Below are 23,295 nucleotides of genomic sequence, written 5' to 3'. Positions count from 1 at the left end.
TCAAATACAGAAATACTCATTATAAAAATTCAGAAAAGATAGGTTTAAAGATTAACTTCATGTGAATCCAACCACGGTGTATGATTTTAAAAATGCTTTAGGGCGAAAGCATACCTTACAATTATTTGAGAACATAGCCCAGCAGACAAATCATTACAAACAGTAACCAGCCAAGTAGAAGATTTACACAAGTCAGAAATAGAGATAAAATTAATCACTTACCTTTGATGATCTTCATATGTTTGCACTCAGAAGACATTCATTTATTCAATAAATGTTCCTTTTGTTCGATAAAGTCTCTCTTTATATCCGAAAACCTCCGTAATCCACAGGCTCAAACGCAGTCACAACAGGCAGACAAAAAATCCAAATTGTATCCATAAAGTTCATAGAAACATGTCAAACGATTTTTATATTCAATCATCAGGTTGTTTTTAGCCTAAATAATCAATAATATTTCAACCGGACAATAACGTTGTCAATATAAAAGGTAAACAAGAAAGGCAATCTCTCTGGTCGTGCACATGAAAAAGCTCTGTGACACGGCACGGTCCACTCATTCAGACTGCTCTTACTCCCTCATTTTTCAGAATACAAGCCTGAAACAATTTATAAAGACTGTTGACATCTAGTGGAAGGCATAGGATCTGCAATTTGAGTCCTAAGTCAATGGATACTGTAATGGCATTGAATAGAAAACTACCAACCAAAATAATCATACTTCCTGATTGGATTTTTTTCAGGTTTTTGCCTGCCAAATCAGTTCTGTTATACTCACAGACATTATTTAAACAATTTTGGAAACTTTAGTGTTTTCTATCCAAATCTACTAATTATATGCATATCCTATCTTCTGGGCCTGAGTAGAAAGAAGTTTAATTTGGGCATGCTTTTCATCCAAAATTCCAAATGCTGCCCCCTACCCTAGAGAAGTTAACTACACATGGTTGATGATATTACTAGGTTAACTAGCTTGTCCTGCGCTGCATATAATCAATGCGGTGCCTGTTAATTTATCATCGAATCGCAGCCTTCTTTGCCAAACAGGTGATGATTTAACAAGCGCAATTGCGAAAAAAGCACTGTCGTTGCACCAATGTACCTAACCATAAACATCAATGCCTTTCTTAAAATCAATACCCAAGTATATATTTTTTAAACCTGCATATTTAGTTAAAATAAATTCATGTTAGCAGGCAATATTAACTAGGGAAATTGTGTCACTGCTCTTGCGTTCTGTGCAAGCAGGGGATATGCAACCGTTTGGGCCGCCTGGCTCGTTGCGAACTGTGTGAAGACCATTTCTTCCTAACAAAGACCATAATTAATTTACCAGAATTTTACATAATTATGACATAACATTGAAGGTTGTGCAATGTAACAGCAATATTTAGACTTAGGGATGCCACCCGTCGATAAAATACGGAATGGTTCCGTATTTCACTGAAAGAATAAACATTTTGTTTTCGAAATTATAGTTTCCGGATTTGACCATATTAATGATCTAAGGCTCGTATTTCTGTGTGTTCATTATAATTAAGTCTATGATTTGATATTTGATAGAGCAGTCTGACTGAGCAGTGGTAGGCAGCAGCAGGCTCGTAAGCATTCATTCAAACAGCACTTTACTGCGTTTGCCAGCAGCTCTTCGCAATGCTTGAAGCACAGCGCTGTTTATGACTTCAAGCCTATCAACTCCCGGGATTAGGCTGGTAATACTATAGTGCCTATAAGAACATCCAATAGTCAAAAGTAAATGAAATACAAATGGTATAGAGAGAAATCATCCTATAATTCCTATAATTACTCCATCCTAAAACTTCTTAACTGGGAATATTGAAGACTCATGTTAAAAGGAACCACCAGCTTTCATATTATTTCTCATTTTCTGAGCAAGAAACTTAAACGTTTGCTTTTTTACATGGCACATATTGTACTTTTACTTTATTCTCCAACACTGTGTTTTTGCATTATTTAAACCGAATTGAACATGTTTCATTATTTATTTGAGACTAAATTGATTTTTATTTATGTATTATATTAAGTTAAAATAAGTGTTTATTCAGTATTGTTGTAATTGTCATTAATACAAATACAGGTATATATATCAAAATCAGCCGATTTAATCGGTATCGTCTTTTTTTGGCCCTCCAATAATCGGTATTTGTATCAGCGTTGAAAAATCATAATCGGTCGACCTCTAAGTCTGTGTGGGCTGCTGCTGTGTATTCACTGTCTGAACTGATATGCGTCGTCTCCCATGGGCCAAAGGTGGTGGGAGGATCATCAGGAGTAATGAGATAGATGGTTATATTCAGTGAAGGCCTGGCTATCACATCTCTGATCTAACAGTTAACTCAACACAATGGCCCTGATTACCCAGTGACTCATGCACAGATGTTCTCTGTGGACTCTAAGGAGTCGGGGTCACCCTGTCCTCATTTTCATGTTACCTGAAACCCTTTTCAGTTCAGAGTCACACTTTAAATGCATATTTCCCTTTCAATATTTCCCTTTCGGCTCCTGAGTGACGCAGCGGTCTAAGGCACTGCATCTCAGTGCAAGAGGCATCACTGCAGTCCCTGGTTCGAATCCAGGCTGCATCACATTTGGATTTGGCCGTGATTTGGAGTCCCATAGGGCGGCGTAAAATTGGCCCAGCGTCGTCCGGGTTTGGCCGGGGTAGGCCGTCATTGTAAATGAGAATGTGTTCTTAACTGACTTGCCTAGTTATATGAAGGTTAAATAAATAAAAATGAAAAATTCAATACACAATGTCAAGTGGGATTGTTTTCCTGTGAACTAGAACATAGTGTGTATAAAATATATTGACTTTGCATTCTCTTGTTTCCTGCCCTTTCCATTCCCTCACACTTGCCTCGTTCTTCTCCAGAACTTCCTTCGGTGTCAGAACAACAAGAACAACTATAACCTGGTGTGTGAGACACTGCAGTTCCTGGACTGTATCTGTGGCAGCACCACGGGAGGCCTGGGGCTACTAGGACTCTACATCAATGAGAAGAACGTGGCTCTCATCAACCAGACAGTAGAGAGCCTGACAGAGTACTGCCAGGGACCCTGCCATGAGAACCAGGTACTGGGATGTGTCTTTGCCTTTAGAACTACTACTAGCTAACTGCCCTTGTCATTTGAACTAATTAGCTATGGGCCTTTGTCATGTTCTCATTAGAACTACAAGCAGATAGTGTGGGTCCATCCCATAAGACAGGGATCATCAACTAGATTCAGCCGTGGGCCGATCTTTTTCTTGAGCGGATGGTTCTGGGGCCGGAACATAATTACAAATGATTTGTAGACTGTAAATTGAAGCCCAAAAAATATAATATTTGACTAAACATCATAAGTTCAAACATTGCTTACATTTGTATATGATCACTTGTCTATTATGTTTGGAAATATTTGGGAACAGATTTCCCCAAATAAAATCACTTGGAACTGATTTCCTGGTGTTCTTAGTTTTTTTTATGTCCAAAGATTTTAAAAAACAATGTATTTTTATCATTTTTGCTCAGAAAACTTGGGGGTGAAATAAAACTACCTTTGGCCTGACATGCGTAGTTCTTCATCTAGTGTTGTCCTCCTCAGTCCCTTTAGAAAATTGACCCAAGTTCTTGTTTCCTTGCAGAACTGCATAGCCACCCATGAGTCCAACGGCATTGACATCATCATCGCTCTGATCCTGAATGACATCAACCCACTGGGGAAGAAGAGGATGGACCTGGTGCTGGAACTCAAGGTGAGGCCTCCTTCTCATTAGGTCTGCGTCTGAAATGGAATCTTATTCTCTATGTAGAGCTGTACTTTTGACCAGATTAGTGTACAATATAGGGAATAGGGTGCCATTTTGGAAGCAGCCTGGGTCTCCACACTAGGCCTACTGTACTAGTAGTAAAGCAACTTTACCCTGTACTCTAATAACTACTAAACCCCGAGTGGAACTTAAAAACCGTGTGCTGCTGCTTTTGAAATCTGGACAACTCATTAATCTCTCCTAAACTAGCACCTTAGGTGCCAAAGCAAATATCTGCAGAGTGCATTTCCCCCCTAAGCCTTTTTGGATTCTGTCTGTTTTATTTGGAAGGAGGAACAGAAACATCTCAAAGGATTTGATCTTTAACTTTAGACGTATCTCATTACAAGGGCATAATGGTTTAATATCATGGAAACTTATTTCTCCCTTTCTCTCAGAACAATGCCTCCAAGCTGTTGCTGGCTATCATGGAGAGTCGCCATGACAGTGAGAACGCTGAGAGAATCCTGTACAACATGAGGCCAAAGGAGCTGGTGAGCCTCGTGTCCCTACAATACTCTACGTGTCCATACTAGTCCCCATTCGTCCCCACAAATCCCCTTTTATTCCCAGACGTCCCCATTCATCTGAAAAAGTAATCATTTATCCCCCCACTGAACAGAAATATAAACGCAACCTGTAAAGTGTTGGTTCCATGTTTCATGAGCTGCAATATAAAATCCTATACATAGGGCCTCCCGAGTGGAGCAGTGGTCTAAGGCACTGCACCGCAGTGCTTGAGGTGTCACTACAGACCTGGCCAGGGGGGCTTTACTTTACTACATCACGCTCTAGAGACTCCTTGTGGCGGGCTGGACGCATGCAAACTGAATTCGGTTGTCAGTTGAACTGTGTTTCCTCAGACACATTGGTGCAGCTGGCTTCCGGGTTAAGCGAGCGGGGACGCATAACTTGACCTTTGCCTCCTGAGCCCATTGGGGAGTTGCAGCTATAAGACAAGATAGAAATTGGAGAGAAAAGGGGGGGTAAAATAATAATAGAAAATCCCATACATTTTCCAAACACACAAATTTGTTTACATCCCTCTTAGTAAGCATTTCTCCTTTTCCAAGATTATCCATCCACCTGACATGTGTGGCATATCAAGATTAAACAGCATGGCCATTACACAGGTTCACTTTGTGGTGGGGACAATTAAAGGTCACTTTACAATGTGCAGTTTTGTCACAAAACACAATGCCACAGATGTCTCATGTTTTGAGGGAGCGTGCAAATGGAATGCTGACTGCAGAAATGCCCACCAGAGCTGTTGCCAGATAATTTAATGTTACCATAAGCCACCTCTGTCATTTTAGAGATTTTGACGGGTCGTCCAACCGTCCTCACAACCGCAGACCACGTGTAACCCCGCCAGCCCAGGACATCCGGCTTCTTCACCTCCGGGATCGTCTGAGACCAGCCACCCGGACAGCAGATTAAACTGTGGGTTTACACAACCGCAGACCACGTGTAACCCCGCCCGCCCAGGACATCCGGCTTCTTCACCTCAGACCACGTGTAACCCCGCCAGCCCAGGACATCCGGCTTCTTCACCTCAGACCACGTGTAACCCCGCCAGCCCAGGACATCCGGCTTCTTCACCTCCGGGATCGTCTGAGACCAGCCACCCGGACAGCAGATTAAACTGTGGGTTTACACAACCGAGGAAGTTCTGAACAAACTGTCAGAAACCGTCTCATCTGTGTGCTCGTCGTCCTCACCATGGACTTGACCTGACTGCAGTTTGGCGTCGTTACCCACTTCAGTGGGCAATTGCTCACCTTCAATGGCCACTGGGACGTTGGAGATGTGTGCTCTTCACAGTTGAATCCCAGTTTCAACTGTACCAGGCAGATGGTAGACAGCGTGTATGGTGTCGTGTGGGCAAGCGGTTTGCTGATGACAACGGTGTTTACAGAGTGCCCAATAAGGGCGTGGAGTTATGGTATTGTCAGGCAAAAGCTACGGACAACGAACACAATTGCATTTTATCGATGGCAATGCACAGAGATACCGTGTCTGGATCCCAAGGGCCCATTGTTTTGCCATTCATCCGTTTCAGCGTGATAATGCACGCCCCCATGTTGCAATGATCTGTACACAATTCCTAGAAGCTGAAAATGTCCCAGTTCCTCCATGGCCTGCATACTCACCAGACATGTCACCCATTGAACTTCGAACAGCCATTGAAGTGGATTGGGACAACATTCCACAGGCCACAATCAAAAGCCTGATCAACTCTATGCAAAAGGAGATGTCATGCTGCATGAGGCAAATGGAGGTCATACCAGATACTGACTGGTTTTCTGATCCACGCCCCTATGCTTTTTTTTAAGGTATCTGTGACCAACAGATGTATATCTGTATTCCCAGTCATGTGAAATCCATGGATTAGAGCCTAATGAATATATTTAAATTAACGGATTTCCTTATATGAACTGTAACACAGTAAAATCTTACAATTTGCATTGATATTTTTGTGTAGTGTAGTTCTATCCTCCTGAGAAAGTCAGTGTTTCTGGTCAGGTATAAAGCAGGTAATGGTTCTGTGGGTGGTGTGATCCTCAGGTGGAGGTGATCAAGAAGGCCTACCTGCAGGGAGAGGTGGAGTTTGAGGATCCCGAAGAGGAGGACGATAGTGAGGAGGAAGAGGAGCATGATGCTGCATCCCCCAGGAACGTAGGCCACAACATCTACATCTTGGCCCACCAGGTAGTTTTCAGGGCCTAGTTGACCCCACATTTAGATACACATGTTTTTTTGGATAACCAACCATTGGATACAACCATTTGAGGTATACAAGTACTCTCAGCAGAGTCAGATGCAGTCTCCTGTCTTACCTGCCATACTCCTCACGAGCGATTTTTCACCCCTTATTTGACCTTTGAACCCTGTAGTTGGCGCGCCACAACAAGGAGCTGCAGGTGATGCTAAAGCCAGGCGGGACCAACGGAGAGGGAGACGAGGCTCTGGAGTTCTACGCCAAACACACTGCTCAGATAGAGGTCAGTGACATCACACACATACACTCACACAGTTTACTAACTGGATATCTTTAATTGTCAGTGACACAAATGTGTCCTTTTGCAGTAGGGCAGTGTTTCCCAATCCTGGTCCTGGGGACCAAAAGGGGTGCACATTAGTCCTGGGCAATATACTGTATACCGGGGTATTTCAAAATAACATCAGTATGATTTTCCTTACTGTTTCCGATTTTCAATACCAGCCTCAAGGGAGTGCTTGTAACGCCACGCACACCCAGTTAAGTATAACTATAAGAAATCTAAGATGTGTCATAAATGATATCCTTCTCAGGGCTCAAGCTATGCATTTGGTTTGCTAACTTGTTAGCTAAGAGAATAGATGTCAAGATCAATCTTTTTGGTTACAGCAGAGACATTCAATCCCCTCTTGGATCAAGATCCCTGTTCACTAAATTGTTTTGTGCATCAAAAATGTGTGTTTGTGTATGTACAGTATGTACAGTATGTACAGTATGTACAGTGGGGAGAATTCCGTCTCTCACAGTTGAAGTGTACCTATTAAATTTTTTTACAGAACTCTACATGCTTTGTAAGTAGGAAAACCTGCAAAATCGGCAGTGTATCAAATACTTGTTCTCCCCACTGTATGTATATACCGTTTGGGGTCGGAAGTTTACATACACCTTAGCCAAATACATTTAAACTCAGTTTTTCACAATTCCTAACATTTAATCCTAGTAAAAATCCCTGTTTTAGGTCAGTTAGGATCAACACTTTATTTTAAGAATGTGAAAAGACAGAATAATAGGGGAGAGATTTAGCTTTTATTTCTTTCTTCACATTCCCAGTGGGTCAGAAGTTTCCATACACTCAATTAGTATTTGGTAGCATTGCCTTTACATTTTTTAACTTGGGTCAAACGTTTTCAGGTAGCCTTCCACAACAAGTTTGGTGAATTTTGGCCCATTCCTCCTGACAGAGCAGGTGTAACTGAGTCAGGTTTGTAGGCCTCCTTGCTCACACATGTTTTTTCAGTTCTGCCCACAAATGTTCTATGGGATTGAGGTCAGGGCTTTGTGATGGCCACTCCAATACCTTGACTTTGTTGTCCTTAAGCCATATTGCCACAACTTTGGAAGTATGCTTGGGGTCATTGTCCATTTGGAAGACCCATTTGCGACCAAGCTTTAACTTCCTTACTGATGTCTTGAGATGTTGCTTCAATATATCCACGTAATTTTCTTTCCTCATGATGCCATCTATTTTGTGAAGTGCACCATTCTCTCCTGCAGCAAAGCACACCCACAACATGAGGCTGCCACCCCGTGCTTCACGGTTGGGATGGTGTTCTTCGGCTTGCAAGCCTCCCCATTTTTCCTCCAAACATAACGATGGTCATTATGATCAAACAGTTCTATTTTTGTTTCATCAGACCAGATAACATTTCTCCAAAAAGTATGATCTTTGTCCCCATGTGCAGTTGCAAACCGTAGTCCGGCTTTTTATGGTGGTTTTGGAGCAGTGGATTCTTCCTTGCTGAGCGGTCTTTCAGGTTATGTTAAGATAGGACTCATTTTACTGTGGATGTAAAATAATTTTGTACCTGTTTCCTCCAGCATCTTCACAAGGTCGTTTGCGATTGTTCTGGAATTTATTTGCACTTTTCACACCAAAGTACATTCATCTCTAGAGACGCGCCTCCTTACAGAGCGGTATGACGGCTGCGTGGTCCCATGGTGTTTATACTTGCGTGCTGTTGTTTGTACAGATGAACGTGGTACATTCAGGCGTTTGGAAATTGCTCTAAAGGATGAACCAGACTTGTGGAGGTCTACAATTTTTTTGTTGAGGTCTGCAGATTTCTTTTGATTTTCCCATGATGTCGAGCAAAGAGGCACTGAGTTTGAAGGTAGGCCTTGAAATAATCCACAGGTACACCTCCAACTGACTCATGATATCAATTAGCCTGTCAGAAGCTTCAAAGCCATGACATAATTTTCTGGAATTTTCCAAGCTGTTTAACTTCTTAGTGATCCTTTCGCTCACCAATCTCGTTAACGGGATTGTTTTGACAACACCCAGTGAAATAGCAGCGCGCCAAATTCAAAAACAGAAATACTCATAATAATTCATAAATCATACAAGTGTTATACATGGGTTTAAAGATGAACTCCTTGTTAATCCAGCCACAGTGTCAGATTTCAAAAAGGCTTTACGGCGAAAGCAAATCATGTTATTATCTGAGGACAGCACCCCATCAAACATGCACATGAAAATCATAATTCAACCCGCCAGGCACAACACAAAAGTCAGAAAAAACATATAATGCATGCCTTACCTTTGAAGATCTTCTTCTGTTGGCACTCCAATATGTCCATTAAACATCACAAATGGTCCTTTTGTTCGATAAATTCTGTCGTTATATATCCAAAATGTCGATTTATTTGGCGCGTATGATTCAGAAAATACACCGGTTCCAACTCGCGCAACATGACTACACATTATCTAATTAGTTACCTGTAAACTTGATCCAAACATTTCAAATAACTTTCCTAATACAACTTTAGGTATTTTTAAACGTAAATAATCTATCAAATTTAAGACGGAATAAACTGTGTTCAATACCGGAGGAAAACAAAGTGGAGTCAGCTTTCAGGTCACGCGCCCCAACCACAAAAGTACACTTCACTCGACCCTCGTTCTGAACAGGGCTACTTCTTCATTTCTCAAAGGAAAAACATCAACCAATTTCTAAATACTGTTGACATCTAGTGGAAGCGATAGGAACTGCAAGCAACTGCGATAGAATTCTAGATTACCATTGAAAAGAGAGTGACCTCAAAAAATGTTTCCTGGATAGTTTGTTCTCGGGGTTTCGCCTGCCAAATAAGTTCTGTTACATACATCATTCAAACAGTTTTAGAAACTTCAGAGTGTTTTCTATCCAAATCTACTAATAATATGCATATCCTAGCTTCTGGGCCTGAGTAGCAGGCAGTTTACTTTGGGCACACCTTTCATCCGGACGTGAAAATGGTGCCCCCTAGCCTTAAGAAGTTTTAAAGGCACAGTCAATTTAGTGTATGTGAACTTCTGATCCACTGGAATTGTGATAAAGTGAAATAATCTGTCTGTAAACAATTGTTGGAAAAATGACTTGTCATGCACAAAGTAGATGTCCTAACCAACTTACCAAAACTATAGTTTGTTAACAAGAAATTTGTGTAGTGGTTGAAAAATGAGTTTTAATGACTCCAACCTAAGTGTATGTAAACTTCAGACTTCTACTGTAGATAGATCGATGTGTGTTGTTATATGTATGTGTTATAATAAAAACCTAAATGTTTTATAACATTTCTAAATGTTATTATAAAAGCCTAAACACTGCCATAGAGCGATTTCAGTTCTTCTAAATCTGAGGCATAATGGAATGCTCCAAGCCTGGGGCTAAATTACACTGTCCAGGCACACTCGTGCTCCCCAACCTGGGGCCTAAGTGGCTGGTACACTCTATACCTATGGAGCTGAAAGTGACTGAGTGTGTTCCTGTGTGTGTCCTCCTCTCAGATCGTGCGTCATGACCGCACCATGGAGGAGATAGTGTTTCCTGTGCCCAACATCTGTGAGTTCCTGACCTGCGAGTCCAAACTGAGGGTGTATTACACCACAGAGAGGGACGAGCAGGGCAGCAAGATCAACGACTTCTTCCTCAGCGCTGAGAACCTCTTCAATGAGATGAACTGGCAGAAGAAACTACGAGGTAGCTACAGTAGCTCTTCAAAATGACCTCTCAGGAGGGTTTTACAAATTGATATTCATCTACTTCCTCTAAAATGTTAGTGCATTAACTTGATGCAGTGTAAATCACAAATATAAAAGTTGTGCATTATGCCAAAACTTCCTAGTGATCTAATGACGTGACCCAGAGGAGCTGAGAAAGGGTTTTAATGTTGTTGTCGCAGGGCTAGTGTTAATAGAGCCAGTATCATCCTAACTCTGTGTTTTGGCAGAGGTTAGTGTTTCGCAATGACACCTCTTCTTTCCATTGTCAGTCTGTCAGTGGGCTGTAGGGGCTTTCCACTACATCTGAGCCGTGAAACCATATGAATCACAACTGAGAGCACAGCGCACAGAGACAAGACATTTACAGTCGCACACACACACACTCACACACACACTACACACACACGCACACACCCATTGTGCATCCACAGAGACACATGCCCACACACTTCTCTGTCACTGTCAGACAGAGATAAAGAGAAAAGTCCCTTGTCTATTTTCTATTTTCCAATTAAACCAATCTAAAAAGCGACACAGAAGAGCGTATATAAACAGTGCCAGCATGCCAGATTGGCTGTCAGCTGTGGGGAGGGGAGAAGACAGCCAGCTTCAATAGAGGAAAGGTTACAGTGAGATGTCTAAAGGTCGCTTTCCTCATGGGTGGTCTAGTCCTTAACCAACATGAACAGCAGAGACATTCAACTCCCGCTGCCTTTGTGGTTCTTTCCTCCCAGCTTAAACTTCTAATAAAAACACATATACTACTTTTTCTTCACTCAATTCTATAAATGTTACCTGTTAAAAGTGTCATATTCGTCCATTGAATTTTTTTTATAATAGAATAAAGTTATGAGCCTTTCTATTATTGCACACTTTCAGTACGAGGTACTGATACTCTGTATCACACAGCTTCACACACCACTGCCCTCCAGCTATGAGTACTGCAGGATATACTGAGCCTGCTGTAAAGTATCATACCAAATAAGGAAATGTCCAATAGATTTGCAGTTATTGGTCAAATGTGTAATGTCAAGGTTATTTCCCATTCTCTTTTAAAATGTTTGTTCTCTTTCTCTCTCTCTCTCCCTCTCTCTCTCGCCCCTCTCCCTACCCCTTCCCTCTCTCTCGCTCCTCTCCCTACCCCTTCCCTTTCTCCCCTGTCCCCTCTCTCCCTACCCTTCCCTCCCTCTCTCACCCCTCTCCCTACCCCTTCCCTCCCTCCCTCTCTCCCCTCTCTCTACCCCTTCCCTCCCTCCCTCTCTCCCCTCTCTCTCTACCCCTTCCCTCCCTCTCACTCTCCGCCTCTCCCTACCCCTTCCCTCTCTCTCTCCTCTCTCTCTCCCTACCCCCTCCCTCCCTCTCTCTCTCCCCCCTCTCCCTTCCTCCCTCTCTCTCTCCCCCTCTCCTTCCCTCCCTCCCTCTCTCTCCCCCTCTCCCTTCCTTCCCTCTCTCTCTCTCCCCCCTCTCGTTACCACTTCCCACCCTCTCTCTCTCTCTCTCTCTCTCTCTCCCCCCTCTCCCTACCACTTCCCTCCCTCTCTCTCTCTCTCTCTCCCCCTCTCGCTACCACTTCCCTCTCTCTCTCTCTCTCTCCCTCTCCCTACCCCTTCCCTCTCTCTCTCTCTCTCCCTCTCCCTACCCCTTCCCTCCCTCCCCCTCTCTCCCCCTCTCCCTACCCCTCTCTCCCCCTCTCCCTACCCCCTCTCTCCCCCTCTCCCTACCCCTTCCTTCCCTCTCTCTCTCTCTCTCTCTCTCTCTCTCTCTCTCTCTCCTACCCCTTCCCTCTCTCTCTCTCACTACCCCTTCCCTCCTCCCCCTCTCCCTACCCCTTCCCCCTCTCTCTCCCCCTCTCCCTACCCCTTCCCCTCTCTCTCCCCCTCTCCCTACCCCTCTCCCTACCCCTTCCCTCTCTCTCTCCCCCTCTCCCTACCACTTCCCTCTCTCTCTCCACCCTCTCCCTACCCCTTCCCTCTCTCTCTCCCCCTCTCCCTACCCCTCCCCCCTCTCTCTCTCCCCCTCTCCCTACCCATTCCCTCTCTCTCTCTCCCCCTCCCTAACCCTTCCCCCCTCTCTCTCCCCCTCTCTCTCTCCCCTACCCCTTCCCTCCCTCTCTCTCTCGCCCCTCTCCCTACCCCTTCCCTTTCTCCCCTGTCCCCTCTCTCCCTACCCTTCCCTCCCTCCCTCTCTCCCCCTCTCTCTACCCGTTCCCTCCCTCTCACTCTCCGCCTCTCCCTACCCCTTCCCTCTCTCTCTCCCCCTCTCCCCCTCTCTCTCCCCCTCCCCTACCCCCTCCCCTCTCTCTCTCCCCCTCTCCCTTCCCTTCCTCCCTCTCTCTCTCCCCCTCTCCCTTCCCTCCCTCCCTCTCTCTCTCCCCCTCTCCTTACCCCTTCCCTCTCTCTCTCTCCCCCTCTCCCTACCCCTTTCCTCTCTCTCCCCTCTCCCTACCCTTCCCTCTCTCTCTCCCCCTCTCCCTACCACTTCCCTCTCTCTCCCCCTCTCTCTCTCTCCCCCTCTCCCTACCCCTTCTCTCTCCCCTCTCCCTACCCTTCCCCTCTCTGTCTCTCTCCCCCTCTCTCTCTCCCCCTCTCTCTCTCCCTACCCCTTCCCCCTCTCTCTCTCTCTCTCCCCCTCTCCCTACCCCCCCTCTCTCTCTCCCCCTCTCCCTACCCCTTCCCTCTCTCTCTCTCCCCTCTCCCTACCCCTTCCCTCTCTCTCTCCCCCTACCCCTTCCCTCCCTCTCTCTCTCCCCCTCTCCCTACCCCTTCCCTCTCTCGCTCCTCTCCCTACCCCTTCTCTCTCTCTCTCTCTCCCTACCCCTTCCCTTTCTCCCCTGTCTCCTCTCTCCCTACCCTTCCCTCCCTCCCTCTCTCCCCCTCTCTCTACCCGTTCCCTCCCTCTCACTCTCCGCCTCTCCCTACCCCTTCCCTCTCTCTCCCCCCTCTCCCCCTCTCTCTCCCCTCCCTACCCCTCCCTCTCTCTCTCCCCCTCTCCTTCCTTCCTCCTCTCTCTCTCCCCCTCTCCCTTCCCTTCCTCCCTCTCTCTCTCCCCTCTCCCTTCCCTCCCTCCCTCTCTCTCCCCCTCTCCTTCCCTCCCTCCCTCTCTCCCTCCCTCTCCTTACCCCTTCCCTCTCCCTCTCTCTCCCCCCTCTCCCTACCCCTTTCCTCTCTCTCCCCTCTCCCTACCCCTTCCCTCTCTCTCTCCCCTCTCCTACCCTTTCCACTTCCCTCTCTCTCCCCCTCTCCCTCTCTCTCTCCCCCTCTCTCTCCCCTACCCCTTCTCTCTCTCTCCCCTCTCCCTACCCCTTCTCTCCCTCTCCCCCTCTCCCTCTCCCCTCTCCTCCCCTGTCTCTCTCCCCCTCCCTTCCCCCCTCTCTCTCTCTCCCTACCCCTTCCTCTCTCTCTCTCTCTCCCCCTCTCCCTACCCCCCCTCTCTCTCTCCCCTCTCCCTACCCCTTCCCTCTCTCTCTCCCCCTCTCCCTACCCCTTCCCTCTCTCTCTCCCCTACCCCTTCCCTCCCTCTCTCTCTCTCCCCTCTCCCTACCCCTTCCCTCTCTCTCTCTCCTCTCCTCTCCCTCTCCCCTTCCCTCTCTCTCTCTCCCCTCTCCCCTTCCCTTCCCTGTCCCTCTCCCTCCCTCTCTCTCCCCTCCTCCCTCCCTCCCCTCTCCCTCCCTCTCTCTCTCTCCCCCTCTCCCTCCCTTCCCTCTCTCTCTCCCCCTCTCTCTTCCCCTCTCCCTACCCTCCTCTCCCCTCTCCCTACTCCCTCCCTCTCCCCTACCCTCTCTCTCTCCCCCTCTCTCTCTCCCCTCTCCCTACCCTCTCTCCCCCTCTCTCCCTCCCCCTCCTCTCTCCCCTCTCTACCCTTCCTCTCCTCCCCTCTCCCTACCCCCCCTCTCTCTCTCCCCTCCCTACCCCCTCTCCCCCTCTCCCTACCCTTCCCTCTCTCTCTCCCTACCCCTTTCCCTCTCTCTCTCCCCCTCTCCCTACCCCTTCCCTCTCTCTCTCCCCCTCTCCCTACCCCTTCCCTCCCTCTCTCTCTCCCCTCTCCCTACCCCTTCCCCCTCTCTCTCTCTCTCCCTTCCCTCCTCTCTCCCCCCCCCTCTCTCTCTCCCCCTCCCTACCCCTCTCTCTCTCTCCCCTCTCCCTACCCCTTCTCTCTCCCCCTCTCCTACCCTTCCCCCCGTCTCCCTCCCTCCCTACCCCTTCTCTCCCTCCTCTCTCTCCCTCCTCCCCTTCCCTCTCCTCTCTCTCTCCCCCTCCCTCTCTCCCCCTTCCTACCCCTTCCCTCTCTCTCTCCCCCTCTCCTACCCCTTCCCTCCCTCTCTCTCTCCCCCTCTCTCCCTTCCCCCCTTCCTCCCTCTCTCTCTCCCCCTCTCCCTACCCCCTCCCTCCCCTCTCTCCTTCCCTCTCCCTACCCCTTCCTCTCTCTCTCTCCCCCTCTCCCTACCCCTTCCCCCCTCTCTCTCTCCCCCTCTTCCTTCCCTACCCCTTCCTTCCCTCTCTCCCCCCTCCCTACCCCTTCCCCTCTCTCTCCCCCTCTCCTCCCCCTCTCCCCTCTCTCTCCCCCTCCCCTTCCCTCCCTCTCTCCTCCCCTCTCCCTACCCCTTCCCTCTCTCTCTCCCCCCTCTCCCTACCCCTTCCCTCTCTCTCTCCCCCCTCTCCCTACCCTTCCCTCCTCTCTCCCCTCTCTCTCTCCCCTCTCTCTCTACCACTTCCCTCCCTCTCTCTCTCTCTCTCTCCCCTCTCCCGTCCCTCGCTACCCCTTCCCTCCCTCCCCCTCTCTCCCCCTCTCCCTACCCCTTCCCTCTCTCTCTCCCCCTCCCTACCCCTTCCTTCCCTCTCTCCCCCTCTCCTACCCCTTCCTTCCCTCTCTCTCCCCTCCCTTCCCTCTCTCCCCCCTCTCCTTACCCCTTCCCTCCTCCCTCTCTCTCTCCCCCCTCTCCCTCCACCCCTCTCTCCTTCTCCCCTCTCTCTCTCCCCCTCTCCCTACCCCTTCCCTCTCTCTCTCCCCCTCTCCCTACCCCTTCCCTCTTCCTCTCTCTCTCCCCTCTCCCTACCCTTCCCTCCTCTCTCTCTCCCCCTCTCCCTCTTCCTCTCTTCCCTCCCTCCCCTTTCTCTCTCTCTCTCTCTCCCTCTCCCTTCCCCTCCCCCTCTCTCTCTCTCCCCTCTCTCTCCTCTCGCTACCCCTCTCTCTCTCCCCCCTCTCCCTACCCCTCCCCTCTCTCCCCCTCCCTCCCTCTCTCTCTCCCCCTCTCCCTACCCCTTCCCTCCTCTCTCACCCCTCCTCCCCTACCCCTTCCCTCTCTCTCTCCCCCTCTCCCTACCCCTTCCCTCTTCTCTCTCCCCTCTCCTCCCCTTTCTCTCTCCCCCTCTCCCCCCCTCTCCTCCCTTCCCCTCTCCCCTCTCTACTCCCCCTCCCTCTCCCTCCCCCTCTCCCCCCTTCCCCCCTCTCCCCTACCCCTTCCCCCTCTCTCTCTCTCTCTCTCCCCTCTTCCCCCTTCTCTCTCTCCCCCTCTCCCTCCCTCCCTCTCCCTCCCCTTCCCTCTCTCTCTCTCCCCTCCTATCCCTTCCCTCCCTCTCTCTCTCCCTCCTCTCTCCCCCTTCCCTCCTCTCTCACCCCTCTCTCTCCCCCTCTCCTTCCCCTCCCTCCCTCTCTCTCTTCCCCCTCTCCGTCCCCTTTCCTCTCTCTCCCCTCTCCCTACCCCTTCCCTCTCTCTCTCCCCCTCTCCCTACCACTTCCCCTCTCTCCCCCTCTCCCTACCCCTTCTCTCTCCCTCTCCCCCTCTCTGTCTCTCTCCTTCTCTCTCTCTCCCTCTCCCTCTCCCTTCCCCCTCTGTCTCTCTCCCCCTCTCTCTCTCCCTCTCCCTTCCCCTTCTGTCTCTCTCCCCCTCTCCCTCCCCTAACCCTCTCCCCTCCCCTTCCCTCCTCTCCCTCCCCTCCCTCTCCCCCTAACCCTTCCCTTCCCTCTCTCTCTCACCCCTCTCCCTACCCCTTCCCTCTCTCTCCTCCCTCTCTCTTCTCCCCCTCTCCCTAACCCTTCCTCTCCCCCTCTCCCTCCCCTTCCTCCCTTCTCCTCTCTCCCCCTCTCCTACCCCTTCCCCTTCTCTCTCTCTCTCCCTTCCCCCTCTCCTCCCCTCTCTCTCTCTCCCCCTCTCCTCTCCCCTTTCCTCTCTCCCTCTCCCTACCCCTTCCCTCTCTCTCTCTCCCCTCTCCCTTCCTCCTTCCTCCTCCCTCCCCCTCCCCTACCCCTTCCTCTCTCCTCCCCCTCACCTACCTCTTCTCTCTCCCCCTCTCCCTACCCCTTCCCTCCCTCCCTCTCTCCCCCCCTCTCCCTACCACTTTCCTCTCTCTCCCTCTCTCCCTCCCCTCTCCCTACCACTTCCCTCTCTCCCCCTCTCCCTACCCTTTCCCCTCTCTCCCCTCTCCCCCCTCTCTCTCTCTCCCTACCCCTTCCCCCTTCTCTCTCTCCCCCTCTCCTACCCCTTCCCCCCTTCCCTCTCCCCCTCTCTCTCTCTCTCCCTCTCCCTACCCCTCTCCTCTCTCCCCCTCTCCCTACCCCTTCCCTCTCCCCCTAACCCTTCCCTCCCCCTCTATCTCCACCCTACCCCTTCCCTCCTCTCTCTCTCCCCTCTCCCTACCCCTTCTCTCTCTCCCCCCTCTCCCTACCCCTTCCCTCTCCCTACCCCTTCCCTCTCTCTCTCACCCCTCCCCTCTCCCTACCCCTTCCCTCTCTCTCTCACCCTTCTCCCTACCCCTTCCATCTCTCTCCCCCTCTCTTTCTCTCCCCCTCTCCCTAACCCTTCTCTCTCTCCCCCTCTCCCTACCCCTTCCCCCTCTCTCCCCTCTCCCTACCCCCTTCCCCTCTCTCTCTCCCCCTCCCCCCCTTCCCCCTCTCTCTCTCTCCCCCTCTCACTACCCCTTCCCCCTCTCTCTCCCTACCCCTTCCCCCTCTCTCTCTCTCTCTCCCCCTTCCCCCTCTCTCTCTCTCCCCCTTCCCTCTCTCCCTCTCCCTACCCCTTCCCCCTCTCTCTCTCCCCCTCCCTATCCCTTCCCTTCCCTCTCTCTCCCCCTCCCTCTCTCTCTCTCTCCCTACCCCCATTCCTCTCTCTCTCTCCCTTCCCTCCCTCTCCCCCCTAACCCTTCCCTCCCCTCTCTCTCCACCCTACCCTTCCCTCCCTCTCTCTCCCCCCTCCCTCTCTCTCCCCTCTCCCTACCCCTTCCCCTCTCCCTACCCCTTCCCCCTCTCTCTCTCGCTCTCTCTCTCCCTACCCCTTCCCCTCTCTCTCTCCCCCCGTCTCCCTACCCCTTCCCTCTCTCTCTCTCCCCCCGTCTCCCTACCCCTTCCCTCCCTCTCTCTCTCCCCCTCTCGCTACCACTTCCCTCCCTCCCTCCCCCTCTCCCTACCCCTTCCCTCCCTCTCTCCCCCTCTCCCTACCCCTTCCCTCCCTCTCTCCCCCTCTCCCTACCCCTCTCTCTCCCCCCCTCCCTACCCCTTCCCTCTCCCTACCCCTTCCCTCTCTCTCTCACCCCTCCCCTCTCCCTACCCCTTCCCTCTCTCTCTCACCCCTCTCCCTACCCCTTCCCTCGCTCTCTCTCCCCCTCTCGCTACCCCTTCCCTCCCTCCCCCTCTCTCCCCCTCTCCCTGCCCCTTCCCCTCCCTCTCTCACCCATCTCCCTACCCCTTCCCTCCCTCTCTCCCCTCTCCCTACCCCTTCCCTCTCTCCCTACCCCTCCCTCTCTCTCTCTCCCCCTCTCCATACCCCCTCCCTCTCTCTCTCTCTCTCTCTCCCTCTCTCTCTCTCTCTCTCTCTCTCCCCTCTCCCCTCCCTCCCTCCCTCCCCCTCTCCCTACCCCTTCCCTCCCTCTCCCTACCCCTTCCTTCTCTCTCTCCCTCTCCCTACCCCTTCCCTCTCGCTCTCCCCCCTCCCTAACCCTTCCCTCCCTCTCTCTCTCCCCCTCTCGCTACCACTTCCCTCCCTCTCTCTCTCTCCCCCTCGCTACCACTTCCCTCCCTCTCTCTCTCTCCCTCTCCCCCCTTCCTCCCTCCCCTCTCCCTCCCCCCCCCTCTCCCTACCCCTTCCCTCTCTCTCTCTCTCCCCTCCCTCTCCCCTCTCTCTCCCTCCCCTCCCCCTCTCGCTCACCCCTTCCCTCCCTTCCCTCTCTCTCTCCCCCCGTCTCCCTACCCCTTCTCTCCCCCTCTCGCTACCACTTCCTCCCCCTCTCTCTCTCTCTCTCCCTCTCGCTACCCCTTCCCTCTCTCCCCCCTCTCCCTACCCCTTCCCTCCCTCTCTCCCCCTCTCCCTACCCCTTCCTTCCCTCTTTCTCTCCCCCCGTCTCCCTACCCCCTCCCTCCCTCCCTCTCTCTCTCTCTCTCCCTCTCTCTCCCCCTCTTGCTACCCCTTCCCTCCCTCCCCCTCTCGCTACCCCTTCCCTCCCTCCCCCCTCTCGCTACCCCTTCCCTCCCTCCCCCTCTCGCTACCCCTTCCCTCCCTCCCCCCCCTCCCTACCCCTTCCCTCCCGCTACCCTTCCCTCCTCCCCCCCTCTCCCTACCCCTTCCCTCCCTCTCTCTTTCTCTCCCCCTCTCCATACCCCTTCCCTCTCTCTCTCTCTCTCTCCCTACCCCTTCCCTCTCTTTCTCTCTCTCTCCCTCTCTCCCTACCCCTTCCCTCTCTCTCTCCCCTCTCCATACCCCTTCCTCTCTCTCTCTCTCTCTCCCTACCCCTTCCCTCTCTTTCTCTCTCTCTCTCCCTCTCTCCCTACCCCTTCCCTCTCTCTCTCCCCTCCCTTCCTCCCTCTCTCTCTCTCTCCTCTCCCTTCCCTCCCTCTCTCTCTCCCCTCCCTCCCTCTCTCTCTCCCCTCTCCCTTCCCTCCCTCTCTCTCTCCCTCTCCCTTCCCTCCCTCTCTCTCTCTCCCCTCTCCCTTCCCTCCCTCTCTCTCTCTCCCCTCTCCCTTCCCTCCCTCTCTCTCCCCTCTCCCTTCCCTCCCTCTCTCTCTCTCTCCCTACCCCTTCCCTCTCTTTCTCTCTATTTTACTCTCTCTCCCCTCTCTCCCTACCCCCTCCCTCTCTCTCTCCCCTCTCCCTTCCCTTCCTCTCTCTCCCCCCTCTCCCTTCCCTCCCTCTCTCTCTCCCTCTCCCTTCCCTCCCTCTCTCTCTCTCTCTCCCTACCCCTTCCCTCTCTTTCTCTCTCTTTCTCTCTCTCTCTCCCCTCTCTCCCCTACCCCCTCCCTCTCTCTCTCCCCTCTCCCTTTCCTTCCTCTCTCTCTCTCCCTCTCCCTTCCCTCTCTCTCTCCCTCTCCCTTCCCTCCCTCTCTCTCTCTCTCTCCCTACCCCTTCCCTCTCTTTCTCTTTCTTTCTCTCTCTCTCTCCCCTCTCTCCCTACCCCCTCCCTCTCTCTCTCCCCTCTCCCTTCCCTTCCTCTCTCTCTCTCCCCTCTCCCTACCCTTCCCTCTCTCTCCTCTAGCCCAGCCTGTGTTGTACTGGTGTTCCAGAAACATGTCATTCTGGAGTAACATCTCCTTCAACCTGGCCGTCCTCATGAACCTGATGGTGGCCTTCTTCTATCCCCTGGAAGGGTTGCGTGAAGGTCAGTCACGTGCCAGCAACCTTCAAGCTTTCACCTTTAACCCCTCCCAAAGCCTTGACCCCTCCCAAAGCTTTAACCCCTTGATTGTCAAGCCACAGTCAAAACTAACCCTGGACATCAGGGTATTTCATTCATTTTGAAAGTTAGAACTTGGGTTCAAGCTGTAGCTATGTCCTTTTCAATCTGATTGTGCTATTCATTCATTCTGTCTATGCAGGTAGTGTTGGTTTAAGAAAACCGTTGTCTACATGTACCTGGTCACTAGGGACGTCATATCAATGCTCAGACTCTTCCCTGTATATGAAGGAGTTTTAAGAGATTTCAGGTTTTCGCTGTTTCCGTTCTGGATTCTTTCATGTGTGTTGATGCCATGGTCTGTTTATATGGGCGCTCCGGCCCGGCTCTGTTCCCTTCAGAGCCATCAAGCATGTTTGTATATCCCTTTGAAGTGCTGGTGTAGAACATCGGGTCAGAGGATGGTTGCGTGAGTCGCACACACAACACTGAGGGCTGAAAACAGGAAGAACAGAGGACCGGCTCAAGTCTCTGTGATGTGATCGGGCCCAGTTGCACTGTATCACAAAGACTTCTACATGTATCTCAGTGCAACTGGATGGCTGCAATATTTTTCTCTCTTTTGTGCGTTTTATAGGTGTTCATCTACTTTTGCATTATGGAACATTATGAGTGCACAATAACTGTGGAGCATTTTGTTCAAATAATTGACGATGGACTGATGTGTTTATATTACACTGTGTTCTACACAGTTCTGTTTATAGAGGCTTATTTAGGTAACACAGTATTTCCTTAATTATGCAACACAAATGGTACTCACACTCAAGTTAAATGTATTGTACAATTTCGTATGGGGGGAAATTGTATCTGTGTAAACACAGGACAATAATATTATTAGCAATGAGTTTTTCAATGTGAGGGATTGACGCTATAATTTTGCCATATGCTAACTTCATTACCTCTTCACTAGTGTAGATATTTCCAAACAGTGCAGCAGTAAGTATAGGTACCGGGCATACCCATCTCTGTGGTTTAGAAGGTCAAATATTCCCTTTGAGACATTTTGGGCTCTGGGAAGTGAAACAAAATCCTTTGCTTGGCCTTCCCTTCCCAAACTCCCCCTGACCCAGTGAGCTCTGTCTTTCACTTCTTCCTCTGACCTATTGACCTCTGATCTCAGGTCACCTGACTGGGATCAGGATCAGGCTAAAAATATCTCATCTGTCTCTGGTTTTCTTTCTCTCTCTCTCTCTCTCTCTCTCTCTCTCTCTCTCTCTCTCTCTCTCTCTCCCTCTCTCCCTCTCTCTCTCCCCCTCTCCCTCCCTCTCTCTCTCTCTCTCGTTTTTGAGAGAGAGAGAGACTTTATCATGTGGAAAAGTAATCCTCATCAACCCCATTTCAATGTACATGAATGCTATTATACACAGTCACACTAACTACTGTAACTGAGGGGAGCAGCATGGCTGTGGATGAGGACTCTTCTGTAGACTACACCAGTAATATAGCACTGTACAGTTCAGCCCAGTGTGTGTGTGTTTCCCGCCCAACAGGACATTAGAGCTGTGTGAAGGGGGGGTGAGATGATCACGTGAGGCCCCACATACCTTTGGCCTGGTTCAGCAATTCTGTTTATTGCTTTATTACTCAGGGCCTCCACCCTCCCGCCCGCTCTGGAATGAGGGATAGAAATTAGATAAGAGTGCTCAAACTAGATCAGTGTGTGCCGCTGCCTGCCTGTTGACAAGTAGGAGCTTATGTCACTCAGGACCCCACACACCTAGCCTGACACAACACATACAGTACATTCGCCTGCAGACACTATACATTAAGCTCTTATCACACATTCAGTACATGCACACACAAACTTTCACATCATGCCTGTATTTCTCCCTCCGCCCCCCAACACACACACACCTCCAGCAGTGCATGCAGACCCCAGACAGCCAGGCCATTCCTCATGAATCTTTCAGCAGAGTATTTTTAAAGACGGCAGTGGTTATGTAAGTGTCACCTGTCATGTGACCTCTACAGGGACCAGAAATAAGGGGGGATTACTGTCCTCTCTCTCTCTCTCGCTTTCTCTCTCTTTGTTTCTTCCCTAGTTCTACCCCCCTGCCTCCCATTTCTTCCTGCCCCCCCCCCCCCCCCCCCAGCACATGGCTGCCTGCAGGAAGCTCCTGGTTTAGTGACTGGGGACGGTTACAGAAGCAAGTTGTGTCATTTATTGCATTATTCTTATGTGGAAGTGGGGTGTGTAGGCTGACATGGTGGGGTGTGTAGGCTGACATGGTGGGGTGTGCAGGCTGACATGGTGGGGTGTGTAGGCTGACATGGTGGGGTGTGTAGGCTGACATGGTGGGGTGTGTAGGCTGACATGGAGGGGTGTGTAGGCTGACATGGAGGGGTGTGTAGGCTGACATGGAGGGGTGTGTAGGCTGACATGGTGGGGTGTGTAGGCTGACATGGTGGGGTGTGTAGGCTGTGCAGGCTGACATGGAGGGGTGTGTAGGCTGACATGGTGGGGTGTGTAGGCTGACATGGAGGGGTATGCAGGCTGACATGGTGGGGAGTGTAAGCTGACATGGTGGGGAGTGTATGCTGTGTAGGCTGACATGGAGGGGTGTGTAGGCTGACATTGAGGGGTGTGTAGGCTGACATGGTGGGGTGTGTAGGCTGACATGGTAGGGTGTGTAGGCTGACATGGTGGGGAGTGTAGGCTGTGTAAGCTGACATAGAGGGGTGTGTAGGCTGTGCAGGCTGACATGGAGGGGTGTGTAGGCTGACATGGTGGGGTGTGTAGGCTGACATGGTGGGGTGTGTAGGCTGACATGGAGGGGTGTGTAGGCTGACATGGTGGGGTGTGTAGGCTGACATGGTGGGGTGTGCAGGCTGACATGGTGGGGTGTGTAGGCTGACATGGTGGGGTGTGTAGGCTGACATGGTGGGGTGTGTAGGCTGACATGGTGGGGTGTGTAGGCTGTGCAGGCTGACATGGAGGGGTGTGTAGGCTGACATGGTGGGGTGTGTAGGCTGACATGGTGGGGTGTGTAGGCTGACATGGAGGGGTATGCTGGCTGACATGGTGGGGAGTGTAAGCTGACATGGTGGGGAGTGTAGGCTG

At 50.7% G+C, this 23,295-nt stretch overlaps 1 protein-coding gene across 5 annotated transcripts in view; it reads left to right on the top strand.

Annotated features, from left to right (window-relative positions):
- LOC115140382 (inositol 1,4,5-trisphosphate receptor type 1-like) overlaps positions 1-23,295 on the top strand; it is a 207,660-nt gene that overhangs the window by 123,275 nt on the left and 61,090 nt on the right. For all 5 annotated transcript variants that reach the window (XM_065001818.1, XM_065001816.1, XM_065001812.1 and 2 more), the window contains 7 exons: positions 2,894-3,094; positions 3,647-3,757; positions 4,210-4,305; positions 6,380-6,523; positions 6,709-6,816; positions 10,363-10,555; positions 20,037-20,159. In XM_065001818.1, coding sequence (XP_064857890.1) covers positions 2,894-3,094; positions 3,647-3,757; positions 4,210-4,305; positions 6,380-6,523; positions 6,709-6,816; positions 10,363-10,555; positions 20,037-20,159 — 976 coding nt within the window. The remainder of the gene's footprint in view (positions 1-2,893; positions 3,095-3,646; positions 3,758-4,209; positions 4,306-6,379; positions 6,524-6,708; positions 6,817-10,362; positions 10,556-20,036; positions 20,160-23,295) is intronic.

The sequence above is a fragment of the Oncorhynchus nerka genome, linkage group LG2, assembly GCF_034236695.1.
Source record: "Oncorhynchus nerka isolate Pitt River linkage group LG2, Oner_Uvic_2.0, whole genome shotgun sequence".
Lineage (NCBI taxonomy): Eukaryota > Metazoa > Chordata > Actinopteri > Salmoniformes > Salmonidae > Oncorhynchus > Oncorhynchus nerka.
The sequence above is the reverse complement of the archived record's forward strand: the minus strand, read 5'-3'. Positions and strand labels throughout refer to the sequence as shown.